The 27299-nt window shown below is 41.5% G+C and overlaps 1 protein-coding gene across 3 annotated transcripts in view; it reads right to left on the bottom strand.

Annotated features, from left to right (window-relative positions):
• Window positions 1-3130: 3130 nt before the first annotated feature.
• The window catches only part of slc20a2 (solute carrier family 20 member 2), a 47428-nt gene continuing 23259 nt past the window's right edge, over window positions 3131-27299 (bottom strand). For all 3 annotated transcript variants that reach the window (XM_022765175.1, XM_022765176.1, XM_022765177.1), the window contains exons 2-11: window positions 23964-24541; window positions 21135-21275; window positions 20419-20504; window positions 18842-18938; window positions 18484-18603; window positions 16873-17106; window positions 15665-16301; window positions 15258-15443; window positions 11575-11659; window positions 3131-7521 (exon numbers count right to left, since the gene is read on the bottom strand). In XM_022765175.1, coding sequence (XP_022620896.1) covers window positions 7357-7521; window positions 11575-11659; window positions 15258-15443; window positions 15665-16301; window positions 16873-17106; window positions 18484-18603; window positions 18842-18938; window positions 20419-20504; window positions 21135-21275; window positions 23964-24252 — 2040 coding nt within the window. In that variant the 5' untranslated portion in view covers window positions 24253-24541 and the 3' untranslated portion in view covers window positions 3131-7356. The remainder of the gene's footprint in view (window positions 7522-11574; window positions 11660-15257; window positions 15444-15664; window positions 16302-16872; window positions 17107-18483; window positions 18604-18841; window positions 18939-20418; window positions 20505-21134; window positions 21276-23963; window positions 24542-27299) is intronic.

Here is a 27299-nt window from a genome sequence, read left to right as displayed (position 1 = left end):
ATGTCATTGCATAGTAAGGTTTAAAAATGTTACAAAACGTCAATACTACGGTAAGGCTTAAAAATGTCAAGAAACTCATAGTATAGGGAGGTTTAAAAATGTTACAAAACGTCATAGTATAATAAGGCATAAACATACCAAAAAAACATCATAATATAGAAAGGCATAAAAATGTGAAAAAACGTCATAGTATAGTGAGGTATAAAAATGTCACAGTATAACAAATATTACCGTATACTGTAACTTGAAGTATGTGTCATTTCCTCCCAGTTTCTCTGAATGAATAAATGGAGCTCCATTAGTATTGGGAAACAGCCATAGCGTCGGGCTTTCCACAAAACATTTGATGGATTCATTTTCGGAACGCTGGGTGAGCCTTGAGGGAAAATGAGTAAGAGAGCAAGGGGAAAGGACAGGACAACCTGTGGACCAAGAGAGGAAGCAGGAATAGGTGAAGAGATAATGAGGGCAGTGAGAAAGGGGTGAAAAGCATGCATTATTCCCAACATTGACTTACTGATTGTCAATCTGTTCAAACAAATAACATTAAGATAAATCTACCTCCATAGTGGAGCTGAGAGAGTGAAAGAAGAAAAGATGAGGAAATTAGAAGAGAGTGATCAGGAGTAGATCCAATGAAATACTGTACAATTTAAATGTAAATTTGTCATGGAAACATTAAACCTGTGAACTGTGCTCCGGCATAGTAAAACAAAAATAGGTTTCAAGATTAGTGATGCTGTTTATGCCAAATTAATTCCCCACCTATGTCATGTTAATTCAAAATAGAAACATCAGACAATTTTTGCTTCTTTTTATACAGCCATAGTGAAAATTAGTCATTGTCAAAAATTTGTTGTGTTGTGGTTCAGGAGTGGTGGAGTCAGAGAACAACTAGATTGAAAATATGATGCAGGCTCTGGATGATTTTTTTCTCCTTGGCAACTATCATGTTTTCCCCGAATGATGTATAGATGGCTTGAACCAGTAAATGTAGCATGTCCCATGAGTACAGACTTAAGTTGGGGCTAAGCCCTGAATGTTTACAATGTCTGGCTCTGCCCCTGGTATCTATTATTTAATTAAAAATGAATGTGCTGAAGCACAGAGTCCGAAGAACAATAAAACTGTAACTGTCCAAATACATACAGCCTGGACTGTATTTCTATATCCTATATACTGTACTTGTATATACTGTACCTATACCTATATGATACCTGTCCCCTAAACTGTAGACCTGGACACTCCCTGTATGGATGTGGAAAAAGCAGAAATTCTGTAAGAAAACTCAAAGTTCAATAAATTCAATAAATAATTTTTAGAAGTAGAGCGGGGCGTCCTTCTATATTTCAAGTGTACTTCTTTACCTGATCTCCTTGCACTTATTGAACAAATGCAGTAGTCAGTACTTACACCAAGGTCTCCTACTGCACTGAAACTTTAGTGTTGTCCCTCACTTGGAAGTAACTTTGGATAAAAGCCTCTGCTAAATGAGTAAATGTAAGGATGTAAAGTATTGTTTTAAGTTGTTTTCAACAGTTTGCTGGACAAATTCTTTGTTGACTTAACTGTAATCATTTCTGCAAATCTAGTGGATAGAAAGAGGCCTACAAATAGATTTTCATAAGAGTATAAATTGTGGACCAGCTCTTGTATTAATCACTTTTTCAACCATGTGGACATATACTAATACATATGTTGATATGTGCGTACCGTATACTATATCATCTTGCTGCACCTGTACAGTGTATGTGTTTAAAGTGTGTCAAAAAACAATAAAAACTAACTCACACAAAAAGAGAGAAAACTGTTTTGAGAGTTCCGAGCTGGCCATAAACATCTCATCTTCAACTCATACACATCTTTCCAAAAGCATGACACAACTCAGTGGAGGTTAGGTATTCTTTGTAATTTTAATTCCCATAATTTAGTTTAAATGCAGACATTTTTTTCACTAAACTCTTAAATAAAACATTACAGTACGATATATGCAAATCAGAAGAGCTTTAAGATTTTGTAGAAGCAGGCTACAGTTTCTTTTGATTTTTTTATTCATTTATTATTATTTTTCTTTTACTTTTTGAAGGACTGGACAGTTAAATAGCAGTAAACAGTAAAAAGACAACACAGAGCTGTAAAGCCTGCAGGCCAGCCAAGGAGCACATTCTATTACAAAACAGACCAGAAAACTAGAGACAGCACGCCACATCCAGATGAAGGTCTGAACTGATGCCCCTCTACCTCTGTGAGGTGGTGCTAGTTCCACACACACAGGAGAGGGCATTATAACACCGGAGCAGGTGGAGCTACACGACCACAGAGTGACAGCAATGTAGTTGCACCTTCACAAGAAACAGCTTGTATTGCACATTCAGGGAGAAAGAAATGGCACATTCTGTTTCTCTAGTTTTTTCCCTACAAAAAAATGTTACAAAACAGTTATAATGCAGAAGAAGCACAGTAACTCCCTCAATGGCAATCACACCACACCACTGATTGATTTATACTGATCTGTTGAAACGGACTGGTCTAAAATGCTGTCCCTCTCTATGGGGAGGGAAAGTGTCCGACTACTCCATCTGGTGGCTGCGTTCATACCTAAGCAAGTTTAAAAAAAAAAAAAGAAGATTGCAAATTCAAACCTGCAGTTATAATGACTAGTGGCTTTGGGGACACAAATTAAAAATGTATTGAGAGAAATTTTAGTTGAGTTCAGTTAAGTCTATAATTGATGAGATGATTAGATTCAATAAGGTCTGAATCATTTAAAGGCCCTGAAAACATTGTGTCCATGTATATTCAATTATCTGTTTCCAGGGGCAATAACATCTAAATATCATTGGTGCCTTTAATATCTCCCCTGTAGCCCCAGTTGAGTTTGAGACATTTCTGCCACAGACACGCAACACTGCCACCAGAGGGCAATTTTCACTTTCCCTCCGCATCTTGAGCAGTGCATCCCTTTTGGCCTATCAGGACTGATAATGCATGGAAAAACAAAAAAAAAATGAGTGTGAGTTACACAGGGGGCCCACAGAGCACAGTGATGATGCACAAACCAGATACCTGGAGCGTGCTGGCTGACCTCAGTCCATTTGCAAATAAAGCTCATCATTCAACAGGAGGAAAGTGGAGTCTCATTTCATCGTTTATTTAAACTCACACAAGAGCAACAAACTTCCAGCCTCAGTCACACAATGAATCCTGCCACAGAAAGTTTCTTTCATCAGTTTTCTAAACAGCTGAAACATACTGGTGGCTTTTTGTCCATGTTCTAAGAATTGGGTTTTACTTCTGTTTTAGACATCAACAGATGAGCACTAAATAAAGGTTATTTTGTTAGCATTCAACAGCTGCTACCACGAGCTTTTAACTGCACTCATATTGCTAAGACTCATAGGAGCTGTAGTTGTTTAACGTTAACAAAGTAACTGTTTTATTAGGTTGCTGTAAATGCTGTAAGATAAGATGCTCAAATGTTAGTGTCTAGTACAGTAGTACATGCCTATTTATTTAAGAATACGACCAAAAACAGTAAGCTAGCGTAACAGAAGCTAACCATAGCTTTTTGAGAAAATATGCTTTCTGTGCTGGATGACTGTCCATGAAGTCAGGGGTAGATTTTGCACCATTTCAAGTTTACAGTGACAGGTGATTAAGAAACACGGACTGGGTTTGTGTTCAAGCAAAGATAATTCGCCAATGAAAGCAGGACTATGTCATTTCTGAAAGAAGAAATAACAAAAATCGTCCTCTAACAGATAATTCTTACGCAGTAAAACACACTCCTGCTCAGTTCACTTCACTCAGTGTTTGTGCTGATACAGTTTTACTTGGTCTAGTATGACCAGTAGCATGTGGTGGCTAGTTTTAGCTTTTAGTTTTTTGTTCTTGTGCTTCTGTTACAGAATGCTTTAGCACATTTAGTATTATCTCGTAGTTGTCAGTTGTTAAATTGGCTCGCTTTAAAGACAGTGGGGAAAAATCTGATCTTCCACAAGCTGTATTTATTTGATATTTTAGGAAACAAGGCTTGCCCTTTCGTGCATCATGAACTTTTGTTTAAACGACCTCCAGGCACCCTTACTGTACAAGATAAATAGAATTTGAACACACCCGCTCCGTGCAACCCCGCTGTGTAACACACAACCTGGAAGAGTAAAAGGGTATGAGCTTCAAGAGTGGTCACCCGCCAAAACAAGGAAACACTTGTCCTCACAGTCCAATTTTCTGCTAAGTTTAAGATTTACGTTTCTCAACTACACAGATTTTGCTTCTAGGTTTTTCGCCCTCGATGAGCAGTTGTCCTGGTTTTAGCAAGATGCTGTCCTGCTCTCACAGCTCATGATCAAAGCAGCAGGGAAACAAAATTACAAAGTGTTTTCATTTAAAATTCAAAAATAAAAATGGTAATTTAAAAATCTGATCTACTGGCAACCGACACGTCAATCTACATGTTAGAAGAACACACCGGGAATAGAGGGAGTAGCAAAGGCGGGACACCCCTGTAACAAGACCATTTCTCATTATCACTGTGGACTAGTCCCTGTTTACCAATTTCCCCATCAACCCCACAGTGTGTCCTCCACAGTGTCTGGAAGCTCACCCAGGTTAAAACTCAGATATGGTAGAAAAATATATAGTCTTGATGAAATTTCTCTAGTTATTCTCTTCATTACTGAATTGCACCCATACATGTAGTGTTAACGCTTTGTAGTAGTAGTGTAAAGTGACGGGATCATGATTAGCACTACTACTACAACAAAAACGAAAAAACAGGTCATCGCGCGCACACTTGCTCTTGCTCTCTCTCTCTCTCTCTAGACACTTCTGGTTATATTTTTTTACTTGCACTTAAAAAGTCATGGTTAATAGTTTGTCTTTCATTGGCATCATTAGGCAACAGTTTTTTTTTTTCAGATACTCTACAATATGGTTACGATGTAAACACCACAGTACTTAATTATTTTACTGTATCTGCACAAAGTAAAACACAATGTTACAAGGCAAGTGGCTACTTAAGCATAGATTTGTTCATGAGAAAAAAAAATGAAATTAGGAAACACACCACAAGAACAAAAAGAACTTGCAACACCTGGCATCGAGTTTGTTCAAATAAAAAAAGCTTTAGACTTTGTTCATCTACAGGTCAGATGACCCTGTTAAAAAGCTGGTGATGATCAGTACTATCCCCCTGATACCATCTCATTCAAACATAATGATCCTAAGACAAAAGTCTTGTGATATTTTATGACATGAGCAGTCTTAAAGACCCCGACCAGGCTTCGATTCAGCCCTCGACTTGACCCTATGATATGATAGCTAACCTTTAGCACTTAGATTGAAAACATAGGTGATCAATAGACTAAATGCTTCTACACTTCAAACAACACCAGCCCATTTTGAGGAGCTACAAGTGTGGCTGGGGTTGAATCCCCCTCTTTCCTTCCACTTCTGTATAACCGGCTGACGTATAATACAACAGTTTGACTTTTTAGTGTTTGATATGACACATAGTTGCTGTCTGACAAGACAAGGCTTTAACTTTCGGAGGCATCCCGAGAGACAACTCACGAGGGTTATGAGACTGAGGTTTAGGGCTACTGAGACAGATAAGATATGTAATCTGGCCGACGAACAGGGCGGGAGATCTGAAATGACTCGAAAATGGACAGTGTAGAGGTCCATCATTGGCAGGGAGCCTTCAATATGAGGAAATGACTCCAGTAGCTGAGCTCTATGTGTGGAAATAAAGGCATACAGATGCAAATATGTGAATGTCTTGCGGGCCCTTCTCAGTGTGTATTTGTATCTGTTCAGTTTTAGTATTTTGGCTTCTGCTGCACCTAAACCTCATTATTCTACTTTAACTTGGCATGCTGACATGGCGACAACACAGCTCGCTTTGGCATGGTGCTGCTCTCAAAAAGAGCGACCTCCCTCAAACATCGCCATCTGAAAACTTCTCCTCTTTTCACTAAAGGACTTTCTGTCAATACTGCTGAATTTTCTGATGATTTCTGAAAATCAAAATGAATGAAGTAGCTCCAGTTTTCTCTATTGAAAACAGGTTTGATCCGTTACTTTAAATTCAAATACCATTTTCCAATCAGTATACTTCTGCCAACCGCCAAAAGAACAGCAGCCTTTCAAGTGTGTGTTCATGTGTGTGTGTGTGTGTGTGTGTGTGTGTGTGTGTGTGTGTGTGTGTGTGTGTGTGAGCCTCTGGGATGAAATACACTATATAATATGACATCATGAAGAGGTGAAGAGGCCTCCCCTACAACATTAAATACAAACCATGATCCCCCACCCCTCCCCCGAACTCTTTAAGGACAATATTTACAGTACAAATTACAGTATAATACATCATTAAAAAATATGAGATCCATCTCTAAAAACATACAGGAGCTTTTGACAAAAATCAACTCTTTAGCAAATCAGGTTTCTATGGTATCATGTGGAAAATAAAAAAAGCAGAGTGACAGTCCCACCACCGCTCTCTGAGGCGTCCTTTCCATTTGGCCCCAGTTGTACCTGGCTAGCATGTTATAGGAGTGAGATGATGGATGGGTTGGTTGACCACACGTACATCTTTTCTTCTTCTTTTTTTTAACTTTAAAGCAAGCTGCAATACAACAAATCACACTCAATCCAATACAACAATATGTACAGGTTTTTTCTGGCATCTTGGAATAATAATAATAATAATTATAATAATAATAATAATAATAATAATAAGAAGAAGAAGAAGAAGAAGAATTTGACCAACTATGCTACCTGGGGTTGCAGGCAGAAGGATATAGTTTTACTGCAAGCATGTTTGCCAGTTTAGGTGTGCAGAATTAACTGTTTTTTGATCATTTTTTAGTCGTGACTTTTTTTTTAAATGAAGAGACAGAAAATGGCTGCCACTGTTTCTCCATCAACCATAATTCTTGTTAAAAGTTACTGGAAATCTCACTATTATTGTCATATGTACAGCAGATTGAATGGTACGGTGAACACGTTGGTTACACGCTTTCTTATGCACCCAAAAAGAGAATAAATAAAAACCGATCAGAAACTCAAATGAGTCAAAAAAGATCTCTGGACTATGGAGCCAGGCAGCATGTGAACCAACCCTCCTCACATCCACAGTACAACCAAGTCCATCTGTGAAACCTCTGCAGCTCCCTCCCTCTCTTCTCCTTCTCTTCGCCGCCACCCTTGCCCTTTTCCTCTCTTCTTCATTTCCTTCTCTTTTATCTGAACCCCGACACTCGAGCTATGATTTTAACCCAAGTTTTCCCCTCTCTCTCTCTCTCTCTCTGACTCTCTCTTTCCTCCTCTGTTCTCCCTCCCAGCCACATGCCCTCAGACGAAGGGCAGGATGCCGTAGACGAACAGGGCCATGACGGCCGCGCTGAACAGGCCGGCCACGGGCACCGTGACGAACCACGCCAGGAAGATGTTCCTGAAGAGGCGCCAGTCCACTGCTTTCTTGGAGCGGATCCAACCCACGGCCACAACAGAGCCCACCTGGAGGCCACAGCCAGAGGAGAAGAAAAACAACACAATCAGCAGCAGAAATGTCTAAAATGGTAAAGCCAAAGACACTGAAGAGCTTGCGGGCTGTCCAGGCTTTCCTCATGATGGAGGGTTTTCATGAGCAACTGATCATTTAGTGTTCAGATAAAGCCTGCTTGTTTTATCAGGCATCAGTTTCCACGCCCAGTTTGGATGTTGAGCCATTATTTGTCCGTGTAGCTCTAACGCTAAGAACAGCTGATGAATTAAACTGCCAGTTTGTAGCCTCTGGTTTTAATACTGAAGGTGGTGGAACAAGTACTCAGAGAAAAGTAGTATAAAGTATAAACATACTACTACTAAAGTAAAAGTAGAGATGTCTACTACTAGCACTGTCAACAGATGTTCTTCAAGTATCAAAAGTATTATATATGTTGTATTACTGGATGGCAATAAATGATGTATTTATGGGTAAGCAGTTTTTTGGCTGTCCAAAAGATGATCACACATTTAGCTGTCAGTTAAATGTGTCACTGTCTCTATCACGATAAAGGCAAAAATGCCCCCAAAAAATATAATATAATATATATAAGTACCTCAATGTTGTTCTTAAATGCAGTGCTTAGTTAAATTCCACTACAGATAATAGTTGAGCTGAAAGAAACACAGGTATGGAAACAAAAGAAGATTTTATATATATATATATATGTTCATACAATATTAGCATCTGGACAGAAAAGCCTGTACACAACCTTCAGCTCTTCAGGACCAGTTCAGTCCAAAATGTCTGTGTTAGTTAGAGCAAGCCGATAAATTAGGTATCACTACTTAATTCAATTTGTGGTTGTGGAAGTCTGAAATTGGCAGGTCTACTGTAAAAATCCTACTATTTTCCTCTTCATTAGACATCAAGTCAAAAAAAGAAAAAAAGAAAAAAGAAAGACCTAATTTTTGAGGGTTTTTTAAAAAAAAAGTTTTGCTAGCTAATGGAAAATATATCTCCAACTGTCAGACTTCCACTGATGCATTCTTCACTCACCTTTATGAAAGAAATCAAATTATAACACCACTGAATGAGAATTACTTTTGGAGAAGACGCACACATACACATTGCAGACACTTCAGTGTGTTGGAGTGGCATGCGCAGCGACTGGTTTCATCTTGACACTGCAGGCGGGCGGGAATTAAACTGTGTTCGCCTGCTCTTATACAACCAGACACATGATACACCCTCTGTCACACTCACAGCTAAATGTGAAAGGTTGAGTTGACAGTCATGTTTTGTAGTCTTACTAAAAGGTTACACTAGTGCTGGACTACACAAAAAACATCTTCTGGTGAGGAGAGTTTAGGCTGCATTTTGTGGCCATCGTTGTTTGTTTAAAGCCATCTGTAGTATTTCAGGCATGCAGCAACAAAGCCTGATCTCAGCCTGACCTCGGTTTAGGCTGCTGACCGCCTGCAGAGCTTCTGAGACAACAAGTCACTGTACATAATCACACCACAGCGCCCCACACATCACACGTCAGGGCTGGGCATCAATTCAGTTTAACCTCCACGGAAGATAAAATAAATAAATAAACAAATAAATAAAAAGAGCCTGAGCTGAGACAAAACTAAATAGATGCCCATTGCTTCTCATTCTCTCTCTCACTCACACACAAACACACAAACACACACACACACACACACACACACACACACACACACACACACACACACACACACACACTCTCTCTCTCACAGCCATCTGGGAAATATTGACAGATGTTGTTGGCTACTTCTGTGTCACTTTTAACAATCAGAAAAAAATGCCTTCAAAATAAAAAGCTTTACTGCAAGTGTATTAATAACTTAAAAATACTGGTTTTGGTCCAACAACATGTGTGAATCCCCCAGACACAGACAGACACACACACACACACACACACACACACATACACACACACACACACTCACTAAAATCAATCAAATCACCACCATGATTGTATACCTCTAACCATCAGTAGATTTAGCATTTTGGCATAGCAGTTGATTATCCAAGGTTTTAGGGAAGAGACAAGGGTGTTTGCAGGTGAGAAATAAACTAAGGTATGGATGGCGATGTTGATGTTTAGACAAATTGATCATCAGTAATTAAATACCAGTTTTGAGTCTTGTGCAGTTTCCCTTCAGCAGATCTGACATTTTTTAAGTATTTATCTAAATCAAAAAATTGTGTTACTTCTATGTTTTCACTGATATAGCTATTATCTATTATATAGCTATTATCCACTTAACTTATCCCATGTTTAGACCTAACCCTTATACAGACTAGCTGCACGATTAAAGGAATAGTTCAATATTTTCCTTTAAATATCTTTGCTAATGTTGCAGGAACACTAATTCAAATTTGACCTTTGTATAATCAAACTTCTCTGTTCCATTTAAGGGAAAAAATTAGCACTACAGAAAAATGTGATTAATTCATATAATTAACTAAAAAGAATGTGAACAAGTAGATCAAAATCTGGCAACGAGAAAAAATGGAAATAAAAAAAAAAAGATAAATTCTCATGAGGTTCTCTGCTTTTTAAGAGGGTGTAGTTCAATTGCTATACACTTGTGATTTACTGCTCTTTATCTAATAAGCTTGCATCGAATTTGCTCATATTTTCCTTTAATGTTGCAACGCTCCCTTTATGGACTGTTATGGGAGATTTAGTTGCTGGAGGAAAACTGCACGAGAGGTCAAAACTTCAACTGCGGGAGTTGTGATTGTCTTTGATGATTGACAGCTACAGGTGAAGCGATGAAGTGGAGCTCTCTAGTGGGAGGGCTCTCTAGCACAGCTTCACTACCAATGACTCCAATACCTTGCAGTGGGTGGAGCTTATTGGGATGCCCACATTTGATGCAACAAGCACTGTTAGCGCACTCATTACTTCAATGCAAAATCCGCTGTGAAGACAGATGAGTGGAGAGACACAGAGAAAGATGGAGAGGGAGAGGTAAAAAAAGTGGAAAACAAGTGAGACAGGTGGGGGTCAGGGCAGGAGGCTGGTGGTGGTGGGGGAGGGGGAAGAGTCTGCCTGCAGCCAAGCACAGGAGGGTGGAGGACCCACATACCAAACCATGCCAGTGCTGAGAGGGCAAAATGGAAGAGAGTTGGTGGAAATGAAACAGAGGATGAGACACCGTGTTGATGGGGAGGGTGAGGGGGGAAAGGGGGGGAGGGACAGGGTTGGTGCTGGAGGGGTCCGATACGTCTTCCAGCCTGGATCCGATGTTCCTGAAAAGAACAGGGGAGAGGGGCTGCACACTGCTGCCTGGGGATGTCTGTGGCGGGCTGGACACGGCTTTGTTTGTCTTTTAATGCGGTGAAAAGACTGCATCTGACAATCCCCACGATCAGAGGATTAAAGGATAATTCTGGTTTAGTTTTCACAGTTTTGGTAATCATTATTATTATTCTCACCAAGTTCATTTCTACGATCTGGAAAAACAGCGACTTTGCACATTGAGGTGACAAGTTCTTCAACCAAATACATTTCTCCACCACTGATGCACTGAAGCAACTTAAAATCATGTTTAGTTTCTTTCCTTGATAGAGACCTGATACTTTATGATAATGCTTGATACATATTAAAAGATTATGATCCTTTGTTAGATTATGTTGCATCTTAATTAAAAAGGACACTGTCCTTTACTGGCTTAACTTCGACTTCGACTACTTTGGTGAGTGCAATCTTACAGCTGCAGGAAATGATGGCCGACAAGTTGTAATAAACCAGAAATTATCCTTTTCTGCAACAAGAGTCTGAACTTTGCTGTCTGTGCAGAAATATATTTAATAAAAGGCATCCTTGCAAATACGACGAGGAAAAGGAGATGGACAGAGACTGCCTGACAAAAGTGGCCATAATGATGTGGATAACAGACACAGAATCCACAGATATTATCTGACTGAAGTGCCGTGTGTGTGTGACTCCAGCCCGATGCCCTGGGAGGCAGTGTGAGCTCCCTGTCCCCTGGAGATGCCTGGAGGGGGGTTGAGAGAGCAGCTGGAGGTCCACTCAGTCATACCTTGCAGTGTGTGGTACTGACAGGGATTCCGATATTGGAAGCCAACACGACTGTGAGTGCAGAAGCCAGTTCAATAGTGAATCCACTGTGGAGGAGGGAGGGGAGAGGGGTTTGGGGGGGGAGGGGGGGGGGGGGGCAAAGAGACATTTCTTCATTGTTAAATTGCCTGCGGACGTGCTGTTGATGGCACGGTCTCACCATATTCCAGCACCCACATTAAACCACAGTAGGACATTGAACAGCGACATTCTTTTAAGTATGCTTAACACGCACACACACACACACACACACACACACACACACACACCCGCACAGGTCCAAAATGTTGGTAGGTAATTCATAGACAGAATAAAGAGTATGGTTGCATGTGGGGGGGGCAAAGAGACATTCTTCATTGTAATGCCTGGGACGTGCTGTTGATGGCACGGTCTCACCATATTCCAGCACCCACATTAAACCACAGTAGGACATTGAACAGCGACATTCTTTTAAGTATGCTTAACACACACACACACACACACACACACACACACACACACACACCCGCACAGGTCCAAAATGTTGGTAGGTAATTCATAGACAGAATAAAGAGTATGGTTGCATGTGGTACACAGACAGGCAGTTGTTGTGTGAGTGTGTTGCCTTGTGCTGCTGACTAGGAGACACTTTGTCTGAGGCCCTGTCCTGTTTCCAGAGCTGGAAAAGAACCCCCCCCCCCCCCCCCCCGGACGAGTGAGAAACTGGACGAGTGAGAAAGCAAAAAAAAACAAAGAAAGAAAGAAAGAAGAAGAAGCCAGCAACACTTGGGTAAGGTCCTGCGAACAAACGCTGTGGAAATGTGATTGGCCAAAGTGACACAATCAGCAACATGTCAATCCGGTCACTGCTGTGGCGCTCGTGAACAGCAGGGGGCCAATCTCCTTCACAGCAGTCTGCTAATCATTTGACTTGAGCCAATCGTGAACATAACTTGAGCCCATGTGTAAACGGGAGCTCGCCTTCAGTGTGTGTGTGTGTGTGTAGAAACATTTCAGACTGCATAGGTGTGGGATGTCCTGGTGGCCAAATGAGCTTAAGCTGACCATGTGATTACATTATATTCTCATTCTCTCTCTCTCTCTCTCTCTCTCTCTCTCTACTCATTTCCTGCCATCTCTCCACTGAACGCTGTCAAGCAAAGGTAAAAAAAAAAAAAACGTCTTCATTACTACAATAATGTCTAATCTCCATAGAGCGGTGACACCTGTTCTGTGTGATCAGAAACCAGCTCTTGATTTTCCAATAGGTTTTTTTTTTTTTTCCACAGCGGATATTTTGATTTGTCTTTGCAGGAAAAGAACAGATGTTCATCACAAGGACAAGACTGTTTGTGTTTTAGATCTGCAGCAATCCATCCCTGTGGCGGTTAAACAGGAGAGCTGTCCAGAATGATGGAAATCCATATCTCTATCTAAGTTTAAGATCCTTTTTTCTTTTCCACTGCTGTGCTGTTTTAAGTGTTCACTGTGCCTGGCAGACTAGGCTATAAACACACACAACTACACTTACACACATATACACACTTTCCTGTCCTTGCCCCAAACAAACTTCTTTGTCAGACTGATGCATGGAAACAGACAGTGGAGGAAAGAGAGTCTTTAGAGGAGTGAAGCAGAGCAAATTTGTCTTTGAGTCCTGGCAAAGAAAAAAAACTAAGCTGGTGTTGGAAAGGAAGAGATTAAGAAAGAAAGAAGGCACACAGGGAGAAAAGGGGCTAAAAAAAAAAAAGAGAGGAGGAATGAAGAGGAAAAAAATAATTAGATGGAGTGAGCATGAGAATGACTGCAGGACTTTGGGGGGTGGGAGAGAGAGAAAGATTTAGAGGTGACATGCCTATTAAAAACAGGACAAGAAGATGCAGTGAGGAGAGGGAAATGGGAAGGAATGAAGAAAAGGAAGAAGTGAGGGAAGAAGAGAGTTAACCGCAAAAATAGAGATTTACAGGAGGAGGACAGACGGAGGGAAAGAAAAGTGCAAGAGGAGTCAGGCTGGTGTTCCTCCCTGTGGTTGGAGGAGAGAGGCCAAGGGTTCCCACTGTGGCTTTACCCCTCCCTCACCCCTCCCTCACCCCTCCTGCTCTACTTCTCTTCATCCAGAATGCCAAACAACTTTCTGTAACCCTGTGTGATGTTCCTCTCAGGAAACAGAGCGTGCGCGCACACACACACACACACACGCGCACACACCCACACACACACACGTACACACACATGGAAAAAAAAAAGAAAATATGGAGCAATTAGACCTTTATGTGCATGCATGCTCACATTCATACAGTAGATTCAACGCACAACGACCTGCAGACACAGAGCCTGGCTTCCTTAAGCTGACACAATACACACAAAAATCATTGAGGTATGCACGCACGCACGCACGCACGCACGCACGCACGCACACACTGTTCTGCTACTGTGTGGAAAGACGAGAGGACAGCAAAAGAAAGACAGAGAGAGAGAGAGAGATATTGATTTCAAGGACAGAGCAGCAGCAGTAAGTGGTTAAGGATGCGTGATGTCCGTTGCTTAGGTTGTAGGACGAAGTGAGCCCTAGGGCTTCATGTGTTGTGGTCCAAAGGACTACTTATTTATTCATAATTATTATGTAATAAGTCAAAGTGCAGAGGGAAAATAGCGAGAGCGCACCATTCCTATTTCATTGCCTATGCAAAGAGGCACTAGAGACACAATTATTATAGTAGATCTCTGAATGTGTTCCAAAGTTGCAGAGAATTATCTCCAGCAAAGTTAAAGTTCCTGTAGGAGTGTGTGAGGACTGCCAAAAATGATAATGACTTTGTTCAGATTATTTCTCATCAACTTGTTTATAGCCTTTATCTCTGGGAGAAGAAAAACATGTTTGATTGCATTTGTTTGTTTTAAAAAAGGGACAGAAAATATTCTTTCACATTAACGTCCTTAAACTCAAATAAAACTCATTCAAATATACAAATCTGTGCTTTAAATTAATGGAATCATACTAATTCAGTGTGCTGTCTGGATGAGAAAATATCAATATGATTTGACCATATATTGCAGCCAACGCAGACGAGGATGCAGAAACATTGTACTTGCAGGTTGTTTGTGGAGTAAAGTGTATGTTGCCTGCAGCAGCAGCAGCAGCTCTGTTTAGGAAGTAGAGAGTGGTTAACCAGAGCATGCTGGAGACAAATGTCCTTGAATAGTCAGTTACTGTACCTGTGAACACAGAGCAATTGAGGCAACAGAGCACGCACTCTGAAAGTGATTGTGTTGCCTCAGGTTTTTGCACTTCACTTTCAGCTTAGTGGGAAATTCTCTGTGTGAGTTGAATGGCAATTACTTGTTCAATAACATTTAACAGCCTTATTAAAAACAAGGTGTGTGTGTGCGTGTGTGTGTGTGTGTGTGTGTGTGTGCGCATTCTAATACAGCTATGTGCACGCACGTCAGTACTTACCCAGGAAGCTGTGGTCCTGGATGCACTTGTGTGTGTCAGCATGTTGAGAGTCTTTGAAGCAAGTGAAACCCAGCATATGTTGGGAGAGTTCGCCTTTGCCACAAATACTCCCCCGTTCTCTCTTTCACACACACCCTCACCCTCACCCACACCCACACACACACACACACACCCCTCTCACTCACTCTCCCACGTGGTGGCTTTCTCACCTTGAGGGGGTGATGGGAGTCAGGTCCTTCCCCATGGTCTGGATGACGCGGCGGCCCCACACCCACAGGCCGGCGCAGATGCCTATGCCGCCGTAGAACAGCAGCCAGATGGGAGTGGCAGCATCCTGCATCACACCGCCCTGGTCGTAGATCATCCACAGCGCCACCAGAGGCCCGATAGCATTACTGCAGAGGTGGGAAAACAAATTAGTACCTCAGCTAGTACCTCAGCTAGTACCAGCTCCTCTGGTACCTGTGCTAGACCGAGACTACATGATGTCAAAGCAACAAAGTAAATTCGATTTCTCTATTTGTTGTTGCTGAAAAATTACTTGCATGTAATTTAACAGGGAGAGAAACTTCTGGAATAAAAGAATATATTAGCAGGTATTAGCAGGAGGCAGCACCTGACATCGTTGCCTCCGTGGGCAAAGGACCCGAAACAGGCCGTGAGGATCTGCAGGAAGTGGAAAAGCTGGAACACCTCAGGCTTGTCCTTCTCCTCATGATCCTCCTCGGCCAAGTCGTCCAGAGGCACAGGTGCTGGAGCCCCTTCTTCCTCCACCCCCTCCAGCTCTGTGGCCAGCTTCATCTCCACCCCGCCCTCCTCCGCCTCAATTTCAGCCTCGGCCACGGCGTTACAGTACGACGAGTAGCTATCGTAGCGTACCCTCTTCTTGGAGTAGGACACGCTGTTGCTCCTGCCGCCTCCCTCGCCCACCAGCTTTTCACTGTCCTCGCGAGACTCTGTGCGTATGAGCGGCTGGACGGGCATGCCGCATATCGCCGCTGTGTAGCAGGTGTAGCTGTTGTTGCGGCGCAGCAGGCGGTAATTGTTGTCAGCCGGGCCGGCGTTGGAGCCCGAGCGCTCGTTGTCATCCATGCGGCCCAGGTGGATTTTGTGAAGCAGGTCTTTATAGAGACCTGAGTCCTTGTGTACTGTGTGGTACACCTGGCCATCGCTGCGCATGTGGCCATCGAAGCTGAAGCTGCCATTAGAGATGGGTGACTTGAGGCAACCGTTGGTCATTGAGTGGGTCCGACCTGAAGGAGACGAGATGGAGAAGAGGGTGTGGATGCAAAACTGTTGCCAGGCAGCATCCAACAGCAGCACATTTACATTTACAGTCTCTTACTCTAAATAAACATAAACTGAATAGGAATCTTTAATAAAAGAGAAGTTACTCCCTACGAAGGAAGCAAGTCAGATTTCCAAATTTGAGACTGGATCTTCTTTACTTATGACAAACTGAGATTAAATCTTTTTTCCACCTGATGGGTGACAACGCTTTTTGTCCTCAGTGTAAAAATTAAAAAGTATTTTGTTTTGTAGGTTTTGCATTCATTGTTTGTTTTTTTTTTTGTGAAGACACAAAACTAATTGATGACGACATATAAAAGGAACCAGAAACAGCCCGACACACCACCCTGCTGAAGGTGGCTGTAAACAGAAGAGTCGTGTGTATTAATGCAGCAACAGAGCTGCAGTTCCTCTCCTCCTCCACAAAGATTACGCAATGACCACAGCTTCACAGTCGTTGTTTTTGTCCCTAGTGAGCAGATGTAGTGATCTACTGGAACATCTCAAATCAGTGGCTCTTATTTTCAGTTTTACCATACACCCGGCCGTTTGGCAGGACGGTGCCTCCGTTGGCCAGGTTGGTGAGCTCTCCGCTGGAGTCTCGGGTGCCCCGTTCACTGCTGCCCCCGGTGAGCGGCAACACGGCCTCATCTGTTCCCTTGGCCCCCGGGAGTTCCTTAAAGACGGGACTCTCCTCCTCCTCCTCGGGTATCTTGTCCAGGCTCTCATCAGAGATCCTTGACAGAGCCTGCTCCTTCTTTAGACGACCTGAGGGAAAACAAGTTCAGTTAGGAGATCTTCCTGAAGGGAAAAAATATCACCACCAGGTAAATCCCGTTAATCCTCTTAACAATGTTACCAGTGTTTACAGGGCCTTGTATACAAACTATGAGGAAATTACAACATCTATATTTGCATGTCAGGCCCATATTCTAATATGTCCGAGTGATCATTTACAGCAGGATGATGAAACAGTAGAAATAAAAATATTTTACAGAAGTTATCTGGATGATTTCCACTGATGGAATCAGGACAGGAGCTCAATGAGTGAATCACACAGATAATATTTTTATCAACATAAATTTTTTATGCATGTTTTTGCTGAAACTATGTTGTTACTCTGCACCACCATCAATCATTTCAGGTCAGAAAAAAAAAGAAAGAAGAGAAAACTATGCAGCAACAACAAGTATAGCCATCAGCTGATCCTAACTAATTCCAGTGCTGATAGACTTGATGCCCCCCTACTCCTCAAAACAGCCCTCAGCACAAACACATACATAAAGCTCACTCGTTTCATTTTGACGGATGCAGTAATATCCAGATTAGGACCGATAATATCACCTATAATCCTCTCAGGCATTCAGCGGTCACGACGCCTTAAGCAACAGGTCAAATCGGCCTCGCTCGAAAGTTCGAGAAAAGAATCGTTCTATTTTAAGCCTCAACATGGATTGTTATCGCTTCAGTCACAGCACTTCTTTATGTTGTTTAAGATAAATCCAGTAACAAAACTGTTGTAATTTAACCTTGATTTTTATTTTCATGTCAGTGGAAAGCATCTCAGGCATCTAGGACTTGGGGCTTAAGAGTTTGTAGCTTTGTCTTTGGATTGTTGCACTAAACAGAAGTTCTTGTCAAGTTGAATTAGAAGACTGGTTGCCTTGCTTATGTCCACTGTTCTCTCAGATGTTCCTCTTACTGCCCTTTCCACTGTTTCATTTAATGTGTCATTATGGCGTTGTCTGCTTTGCTGCAGGCTGATTTTCCCATTAGGAAAACAATTCCTAACCTTGATTTGAAAGCTTTCTTCACTGCAGGCTATGATTACGCCCAAAAATCTTAAGTGTTTGAGCAAAGCAAGTGGAGTTCTACACAGAGTTCACAGGGTTTCTTGGTGGCTTTAGTGGCTTTGGCAGAGGCCAATGAGAAAACACATCCGCTGGCATCCAATGTTTGGTGTCAGAGCACAGAGTGTGCAAGCAGAGGCTGAGACTCAGTTGTTAGGTTCGGGTCAGAGCGCTGGGCTTTCAAGCTTTCAAATGGCGTGAGAAAGACTGGACACACACACACACACATACACACACACACACACACACACACACACACACACACGCACACACACACACACACACAGATACCTACTTGCTATTTTCCTCCTCATCCAAGGACACACGAAGAACCAGACCACCGCTGCACAGACCAGTGCTCCGGCTAAAGTAATGAGAAAGATGGCCCACACTGGTAGCAACTCTAGCCCAAGCACTGAAATGAATGAACACACACACACACACACGGGTATAAGAACATAACATCTTGCAAGTAGTTTTGAAGTGTTAAAAAATCTACTTATACTCTTGTCACACCTTCAGAAGGAATTTTGAGCAATCAAACGACACTGGCGCAATCACTGCGACTGAGATGATAATTTGATCATACGTTGGTGTCAGACTAAATAAACAGCGACAATGTCCGTTAGGAATAACTGCCGCCTGTCACTTACACGGGGCTCCAGTGTACATGATGGAAAATGTGTTGATCCCGATGGTGGTGGCATAGAAGAGAGGCAGCGCTCGCAGGCCATTAGGGACGGAGTCATCCTGAAGAGAAAACACACAGACGGAGTTTTAGTCCAGTTTCTGATGTGATGACCAAAGAGCTACAACCTCTGCTCTGTTTTGTGATTATATTCTGTTACTGATTTTATTGGTATTCTGTTGTTTTACAAAGTGCTGCTGATTGATTAGTCCATGCAAATTTGTAATAATAATTTTAAAAAAAAGTTTGGTCTGATGTAATGCATAACAAACATTTTCTAAATTCAAGCTTCTCAAACGTGACGATTTGCTCTTTATTTCATATATATCTTTGAGTTTGAGACCGATGGTCACACAAAACAAGCACTTTGAAGATAGGAACTTGGGCTCCAGGAAATTATAAAAGGCATTTTCTTAATTCATACAATATTGGGAAACTGTATTAATATTGTGATACTGATGTAAATAAATAAATTAAATTAAATAATTATACATTCTTATAAATAAAAATAAAACAAATATCTCCCAGTCCTACTAATGCCACATGAGATTTAAATTTCCTTGTGTGCCTGTTTATTAAACCTTCTTGCTCTCCTCTTCAGGTTCTTATGTGATGACCAACCTGCCATCACTGGCAGCTCTACAGCCTCGTAAAGTCTCCCTGAAGAAGACAATGAAGGCTCACTGATCACACATCATTATGTGCAGAGCTCTAAAACTAGAAATATGCAGAATAGGTCAAGATGATCTGAAGTTAGAGCTCTCTCACTGCAGCCCCAAAATCATGTGCGAGTGTGACATGTTCACTTCAGATCTCCAGTTAGATACAAAAGGTGAAATATTTCTGCACATTGATCACTGATAAGATGTTGTGATCAACATGTGCTGCATAAGCTGACGAGTGATAAAAACAGAATTTATTATTGAGGTCATTGTTTTGGCTCAGGTCAATTCATAGGTGCGGACATGTTGAAAACAAAACTAGATATGCGACAATTCATTCTTACACAATGTGTGGTTTACTGTTACAAGGAGCTTGATATGCAATATGACCAACCTCCCACGGTAAAAAGTCTCATATCTAAAAACTAAACTAAACCTCAGCACAGCACAGATATAATAGAAAGATCAAGATGATGCAAACGGCCAGAGACAGAGATGAACTCATCCTGAATCTGACCCAGCTTTACAGTAACTCCAGCCCAAATGACAAATCATCCCTGTGAGTCATTCATACATAATCCTGCTGTTGTGACCTTAGGATGAGCCACAACACTTCTGCTCGTCTGTCAGCGATCGCCTGTTATGTAACAGCAGGTCTGCGGGTGTTGCCAAATCCAAAAGATTTTATCTGTGCTAAAGTTCTTTGGACAAGTTTGTGTGTACACGTGTACAGTCTTAGCTCTGGTATTTGACCTTTTTAACAAACAACTCAGTCAATATGTGGAGAATTTGTATTACAGTACCCAGATTTCTGGGGTTAAACCAGAAATACATAAAATACAAAGAAGAAGCTTGTCTCAGAGAGGTGATGTGAGCCCACCTTGCTGAGGATGAAGTGTCTGATGAGAATGAAGAGGAGTCCAGACATGAGTCCAGACAGCAAGGGGGAGATGAACCATGATGACACTGCAGAGGGAGGAGAAAATTTCATCACAAACAGGAAAAAAAAAAGAAGAAATCACACACTGATACAGTATTATCAGAATTCATGATTTTTTTTTTTTTTTTTTTTTTACAGCTTCTGTACTTCAATCACCTCAATTAGTCCTTTCCTACATTTCCCACTTTGACTTTCAAACTTTCAAATCCTCTGGAAAATGTTTCAGATTCAGCTGAGGTTGCAGTTGCAATGGCAGAAGTCATAGCTCAATCTTTCACTTAACAGGTACTTTAAGATGTTTTGTGGCTGCATTGCATGCTGGTCTACTGAGGCTCCTAAAGGGGGAGAAATTGGTATCTCTGCCGCTTCTAAAATAAATTAGTTTCTGTGTAAAACGGCCAAGGGAGTCATCCTCACTGACAACAAAATCTGATGATTACCGTCTGTGTTTCACAGAGCGAAAAACCTCCACTGGAGCTGCACTGGATATATCCCAGTGCGGTTTTATTTTGTATTATATTCAATGGGAAAGTGGCAGTTCTGCAAGTATGAGTAATATTATGTAAAAGCATTTCACTGTATATGTTTGCAGTGGATGTACATTAGCAGAGAGAATATGTGAATTGTAAAGACACAAACGCTGGACTCAAACTTACCAATCTTGACAAGCTGCATCCACTGCACGCCCTTGGTGCCGATGGCCACCATGGAGAAACCGATGGTGGCGCCAACAATGCAGTGGGTCCCAGAGATGGGCAGCTTGAGGAAGGAGGCGATCAGCTGCCAGACTGCTGACCCTGTGATCAAGACAGAGACACAAACCTCAGACATTTTTCATATTTAATTGGCCACTGTTTCTGGAACAAAGTTCAAGTTCAACTGGAAAATAGAGAGAGCAATACCACACGCATCAGTCTGTCATTTTGGTGCTCATTTATTTAAAGTCGTGACATCGTGTTGCTGTTTGTGGTTTACTTCATTAAAGTGAAGACAGAAATAAAGAAAATCAAACCGGGTTATGACAGCAAGACATTTTAATTGACAGTCTGAGTAATGTTTGAAACTGAAAATTATTACCTCAAGTTTGCATTGTTTGTAAAAAGTTGGCACAAATGAACCCGTGAAGTCTGAAAACTGCAGACACAAGATGCTCCAACACCACAGACTAGTTTTCAAAAAGCTCTAGTATCATATAAACATCAGCATGAAGAGTTTTTAGCATGAGGGACTTTCTAACAAAATATATTTTGAGATACTATAATAATGACAAACAACAGAGAATAAGGCTTCATTTATCAAGACAAAAATCCCACTGGGAATTTATTTTTGTTTTGCTTTGGAAACAGAGTCCATTATTTAAATAATAAGTCCCCAATGTCTCATTGTTAGGCTGGAATGAAGTAGCCCTAAATCAGACACTGACAAATATACACTGTATGCTGTAGTGTATTGTGTTGTTTCTGTGAACTGCTGTGAAACATTAAAAACTTACAAGACACAATAGAATTATTTTCCTGTCGTTATCAAATTAAAATCATGAAGTTAAAAATTCTTCAAATTCTTTCTGAACAATATGGCAGAGGAAAAAAAGAGTTTCCTGTCTGAGACGACAAAGAGAAACTGCTCAGTGTTTCCCCAACATTCACTTGTGCCGCTCTGCGACACGGGAATCCCCCCGTGCATAATATCACCTTATTCATCAGCGTTTCCCAGCGCATTGTCTCAACAGGAGCCCCATTGTTTTTTGTTCCGCACCATTCATTTACTGAGGTAATCGAAAGCTGATGTGTAAAGCCACTGGTGATGCTCAACAATCGCTGCTTGTGCTTATATCTGCAAATAGATTTCCATATTTTTCACACTGTTTCTCAGGAAGCTGCTTTGAATCTTTGCAAAACAAATTTTTATTACATTGCTCATAAAAAAAAGTGGTTTGGAAAACAACAGCAGATGTTCTTCAAATGACCAATTATGAACTTTTACCGACTGGAATACAAAAACACATTCTGCCGGGGTTATGTTATTTAGCAGTTTAGTTCTTGTTTGTGAGCAAAAAGAAAAACAGGTGGATGCAGAAGCTTTTTTACAGATGATTGGGAAAAGTTCAAAGTTCAAACATGCACAGTAATATAATCACGTGAGTGATGACTCTCTTCTGTCCACAGGGCCTGTGGACACACACACACCGAGGGCAGTGTGACAGCAGAGTGGACTCTGATCACAGCTGCACACAACATCTCACTGAGCTTGGACTTACACACTTTTTCACTTTCAAATGTGTACAGAAGAAGGAACAGTAGAGCCTGCCTCATAAATTAAATACATTCAAATGTATACAGTAATATGCATTACAGATTTTTAACTTGCCGGTTCCAGCCTCTCAGATCTGAGGACTTTCTGCTTCTTTATATAATTGTAAATCTAATATGTTTTGGTTTTGGACTGTTGTCACTTTGGCTACAGGGAATTGTGATTGTACTTTTTTCACTATTTTCTTACTTTTTTTTGTACAGGAGATGCTTTATTTAAAAAGAGGTTGAAGCTAGATAAGAAACTAGATCCTGGCTCTGCTCCAGCATCACAGGTTAAGGGTCAGCGATTGAGAGACACTCGTCAACACATGAACTCGTGGATGTAATTTCCCCAACAGCATCAACAGCATCAACAGCATCAACAGCACTTTACTCTGGAGGAAAATGTCACTCTGCACTTCAATATTTATTTGTCTGTACAGTGGTAATCACAGAGGTTTATTTTTTGTGTTTTCAAGGCTGAAACTAACAATTACTTTTATTAGCAGATTCATCTGTCAGTTATTCAATTAATTGATTGCTTAGTGTATAACATGTCAAAAAATAGAGATGGTGGCACAATCAAATGTCTCATTTTGTCCGATCAACAGTCCAAAACCCAAAGATTTGTAGTTTACAAAACTATAAAACAGAGAAAAGCAGCAAATCCTCACATTTAAGAACCTGTAAATGGCTAGTGATAAACAGCTAAACAGACTAAACCTATGAATTTGTTTCCAAAAATACTGATCATTATGTCTCTGCTAATTGACTGATCTACTGGTCAATTAATTGTTTCAGATCTAATTTCAGCCTGTTTCTGTAAATGATGGAGCCAGGAAGCAGCAGTGCCTCAGCTGTGACGCTGTCAAAAAGTAAAGTCTTTCCTGACATGGAACATGAAAGTTTTCTGGCTTTATCTGTTACACTGATGCCTATTTGCCATTTAGACAAGGTTGACATTTACTCTAATGTTCCTTACGGCTTCTTTCAGATATGAGAGGACATTTATGGAAAAAGCGACATCACTAGGTCTGACCTGGACACATAGCCCTTGTAACTTTTATGTAAAAGTGATTCAGACATGTCAAGGACATGTTATATTGCAGTGTAAACGGGTGCACGTCTGAAAAGAGCTGCTGGCGTTGGAAGCACCGACATAACTCGGTGGAAATAAAAACTAGACCAACTCACCGACCATGGCGCTGACCTCCCCGGCCATGAGCACGGGCACCGTGTCGTTGTACAGGCTGACATCTATGATGCCCTTCCGAATCGTCTCGCCCACTTTGGCCCCCAGCAGCATTGAGCCCAGTGTCTCAAAGATGGACGCCAGGATACAGGCCTGCTTCAGTGTGACCACGCCAGACCCGACCGCTGTGCCGAATGAATTGGCCACATCATTGGCGCCCACCGAAAAGGCCAGGACGAAGGCAATGATGAAGCCAATGATCACCATCCACAGATACTGATCCATATCCATCTTGATATGATTTCACCAGAAAAAATCCAAGAGGAGAAAAACAAACAAAAAAAACTAGCTTAAATATTCTAGTAAAAAAAGAAAAAGAAGTGCTCTGTGCGTTTTTAGCGGAGGACTTTGGTAAGCCCGCTCCTTATCTTCGTCCCCTGGTTGTAAAGAGTTCGAGGGGAGAAGCACAGCCGCTAACTAAGCGTTTGGAGCTCAGTCCAAAGATTGGAGACTAGTGATGGTGGGAGCAGGGAGCATTCCATAGCTTAGTGTGAGACAGCCTGTCTGCACGTTCCTTCACCTGCCAGAGAAACGAGAGAGAGGAGACACAGAAACAGATTAGTGTCATAAGCCATGATTACTCTTTTTCAACAGCTGCTTCCATGTGACAACACCTCCCTGTGACTTCCCCAGAAAACCTAAAACAAAGGCGGGGAGGGACTAAGAGAGAGGGAGGAGGAGGAGGAGGAGGAGGACGAGGAGGAGGACGAGGAGGAGGAGGAGGAGAGCTGATGAGAGAAGACGACAAAAGACAGAAAAACAGATTCAGGATGGATGATGGCGATGCAGAACTGGCTTTTGAGCAAACACGGAGAGCACTCCAGTGGGGGGTGGGGAGCTGAGGACATCTCAGATAGCTGCAATAGGAAATCACAGTCTGCACTTCAAAGAAATCAAATCAGACCGTTCAGAGGGCTTGCTGTCAGCACTGCGACTAAAAAAAGAACACAGTATCGAGATTGAGATGTGAGCAATGCTCCCAGCATTAGAGTAGACTGTTAACACCTCATCCCCACACAACAGGCCAGCTGACGTTTCTGCCAAACCTGCTTTCATTTCGCAGGTTTGGCCTTTGCCACACATCCAGATAGCCTTTGGCTGGAACTTATAATATCAGACTACTAGACCTTCCCCACCACTATCATGTCAAACACATGTGAAGCTAAAACTGATAATAAAATGGCATTACCAAGGATATTAAGTGTTTTACATCACAATGTAGCGGCACTTCCTGAAATGTCTGGAAGCAGTTTGATCGAGCCGACCTTATTAAAATACGAATGTTAACCGAGAGACAGTTGAACCGACGGCCTGGTGGACGTTTGCATGGCAGGTTACGTTGCAGTTACACTTCTAATCTTTGCTTTCAGCCTCAGCGGGACTGTTACGGTGCTCACATGGGGGGGGGGCAGTCAAAGGTTCACATGAGTTTTGCAACAAGCTTTTTGAGTACAAGTTCAAACAAAATCAAAGGCTTTGCTGCAGCACAAAATATGAAAAAAACTCTAAGTCCAGACTGCAATGCAGTGAGAATATCAGCAGTTACTGCTGCTGCATGTGAGAACAGTCCACAAAACTGCACTTCTGGGGCTCAGGTCAGTAAATTGATCATACAGTAGAGAAAACGTAACTTGGGAGTGATGTTCAAAGAGATACTGTGGATGTTCAAGTTCCCAGTGTTAAAATACATATTCAAATAGGAAAATAAACCATGTTTTTATATGTATAACTTACTGACAAATTTTAGTTGCTCCAGTTCATTTTTTTGTGAAACATTTTGCTGACCAATTAGTTTCAAGCTTTAATCAGTTAGATCTCTTTAGAGCTTGAGGGGACATTTCTATGTAAATAAGCAAGTCTAGTGCTTGTGGACATCAATCTTAAGCGCTGTGACATTAACTAATTAACCTAAAAAATAAAGGGATGGCAAGAGAATTATTTCAGATGCAAATTACAGCTATCAAGTCTATTGCATTCACTCTGATAATAAGCAGGATTTTCCTGTGAATGTGAAAGTGATGTTGATATCTACACTGTGTGCACAGACTACGGTACTCGAACAAATCTCATCTCATATCTGCTCTCCATGCTACAACAACAAAAACTATTTTACGCTGCTGTCTTCGAGTTAGAACAGATCTACGATCAAACATACCAAACATCCCCTTGTTTCACCACCGACAATGTGGAGATCTGCTTCTATGTTTTTAATCACTGTAAACTGGACAAAAGAAGACATGAGAAGACATCATCATTGGCTACAGGAGATATTAGTAGGCATTTTTTTTAAAACATTTTTCTAGATTAATAAAAAAAATAATCAGATTAATCAATATATATAATCATTAAATAATCATTAGTTGCAGCCCAGCTAGAATAATATCTTTCTAGCTGCGGCTGTCAGGTGATCCTCTCCTGTAATAAGAGTATGAGGTTCTAGCGATGTACTTGTTGAGTTCATCTATTAGAACAACAGTCAAGCAGCTTCTCTCGTCCCTGTAAAGTTCCACAGAGTTAATTTACATCACAACACAGACATCATGCTTTAGAAACAGATGATGAGGCCACCAACACTGAAGCCTCTGGTGGTCCCCGAGAAACCTCCACACCACAAATGACTTACTCTGGGTTCTTTCTCCTCTTTTTCTTTTGTCTATGCCACATAATCAAAGTCATGTCATACGGGTTAATGGCAGCACATTTCCTTCTTTGGTTGAGCCAATTGTTAATGGGGAGCATTAAACGTAAACAGCTTGGAGGCCAGACTAGTACATTCTCTCGGCATGAACCGACTGTGTGCTCCTCATCGTGTGGGGGCAGGCAGCTCCTTTCTAAATAGCCTGCGGCCAGTTATGGCTCCCTCCTCGTGACCAAGAGCTCCATCTGGAACAGTTGAGGTCACACACTGCTATCCCTTTATCCTTTGTTGAACCACAACACAGGATGATGATGATTTGTCTCTTGATCAGGTCCGTGGAAGACCTCCCTGAATCAGGATCGAGTACCTTAAGTGACACTTGGAATTACTACTTTGTTAATGGTTAAAAATCAAAGAGGAAATCTGACATGTTTATCTTCCTCACAGTAACTCAAAAGATCGCAGGCCAGATTCTTTTTTATATAGACGTGAAGTGAGCTCAGAGGCTGCTGAGTATTTGATAATGTTTGATTTGTCACTGATCCGTGAGGAGAAATTCTCTTTTCACCTGCTTCCCTCCAGAGAGAGATCAGCACGCAGGATCAGAGCGAAGGATCAGTGCCTTCTGGGCTTAAAGATT

Source organism: Seriola dumerili, unplaced genomic scaffold (genome assembly GCF_002260705.1).
Source record: "Seriola dumerili isolate Sdu_G_001 unplaced genomic scaffold, Sdu_1.0 BDQW01000668.1, whole genome shotgun sequence".
Taxonomy (NCBI): domain Eukaryota; kingdom Metazoa; phylum Chordata; class Actinopteri; order Carangiformes; family Carangidae; genus Seriola; species Seriola dumerili.
Note: the sequence above shows the minus strand (reverse complement) of the source record. Positions and strands in the feature narration are given on the sequence as shown.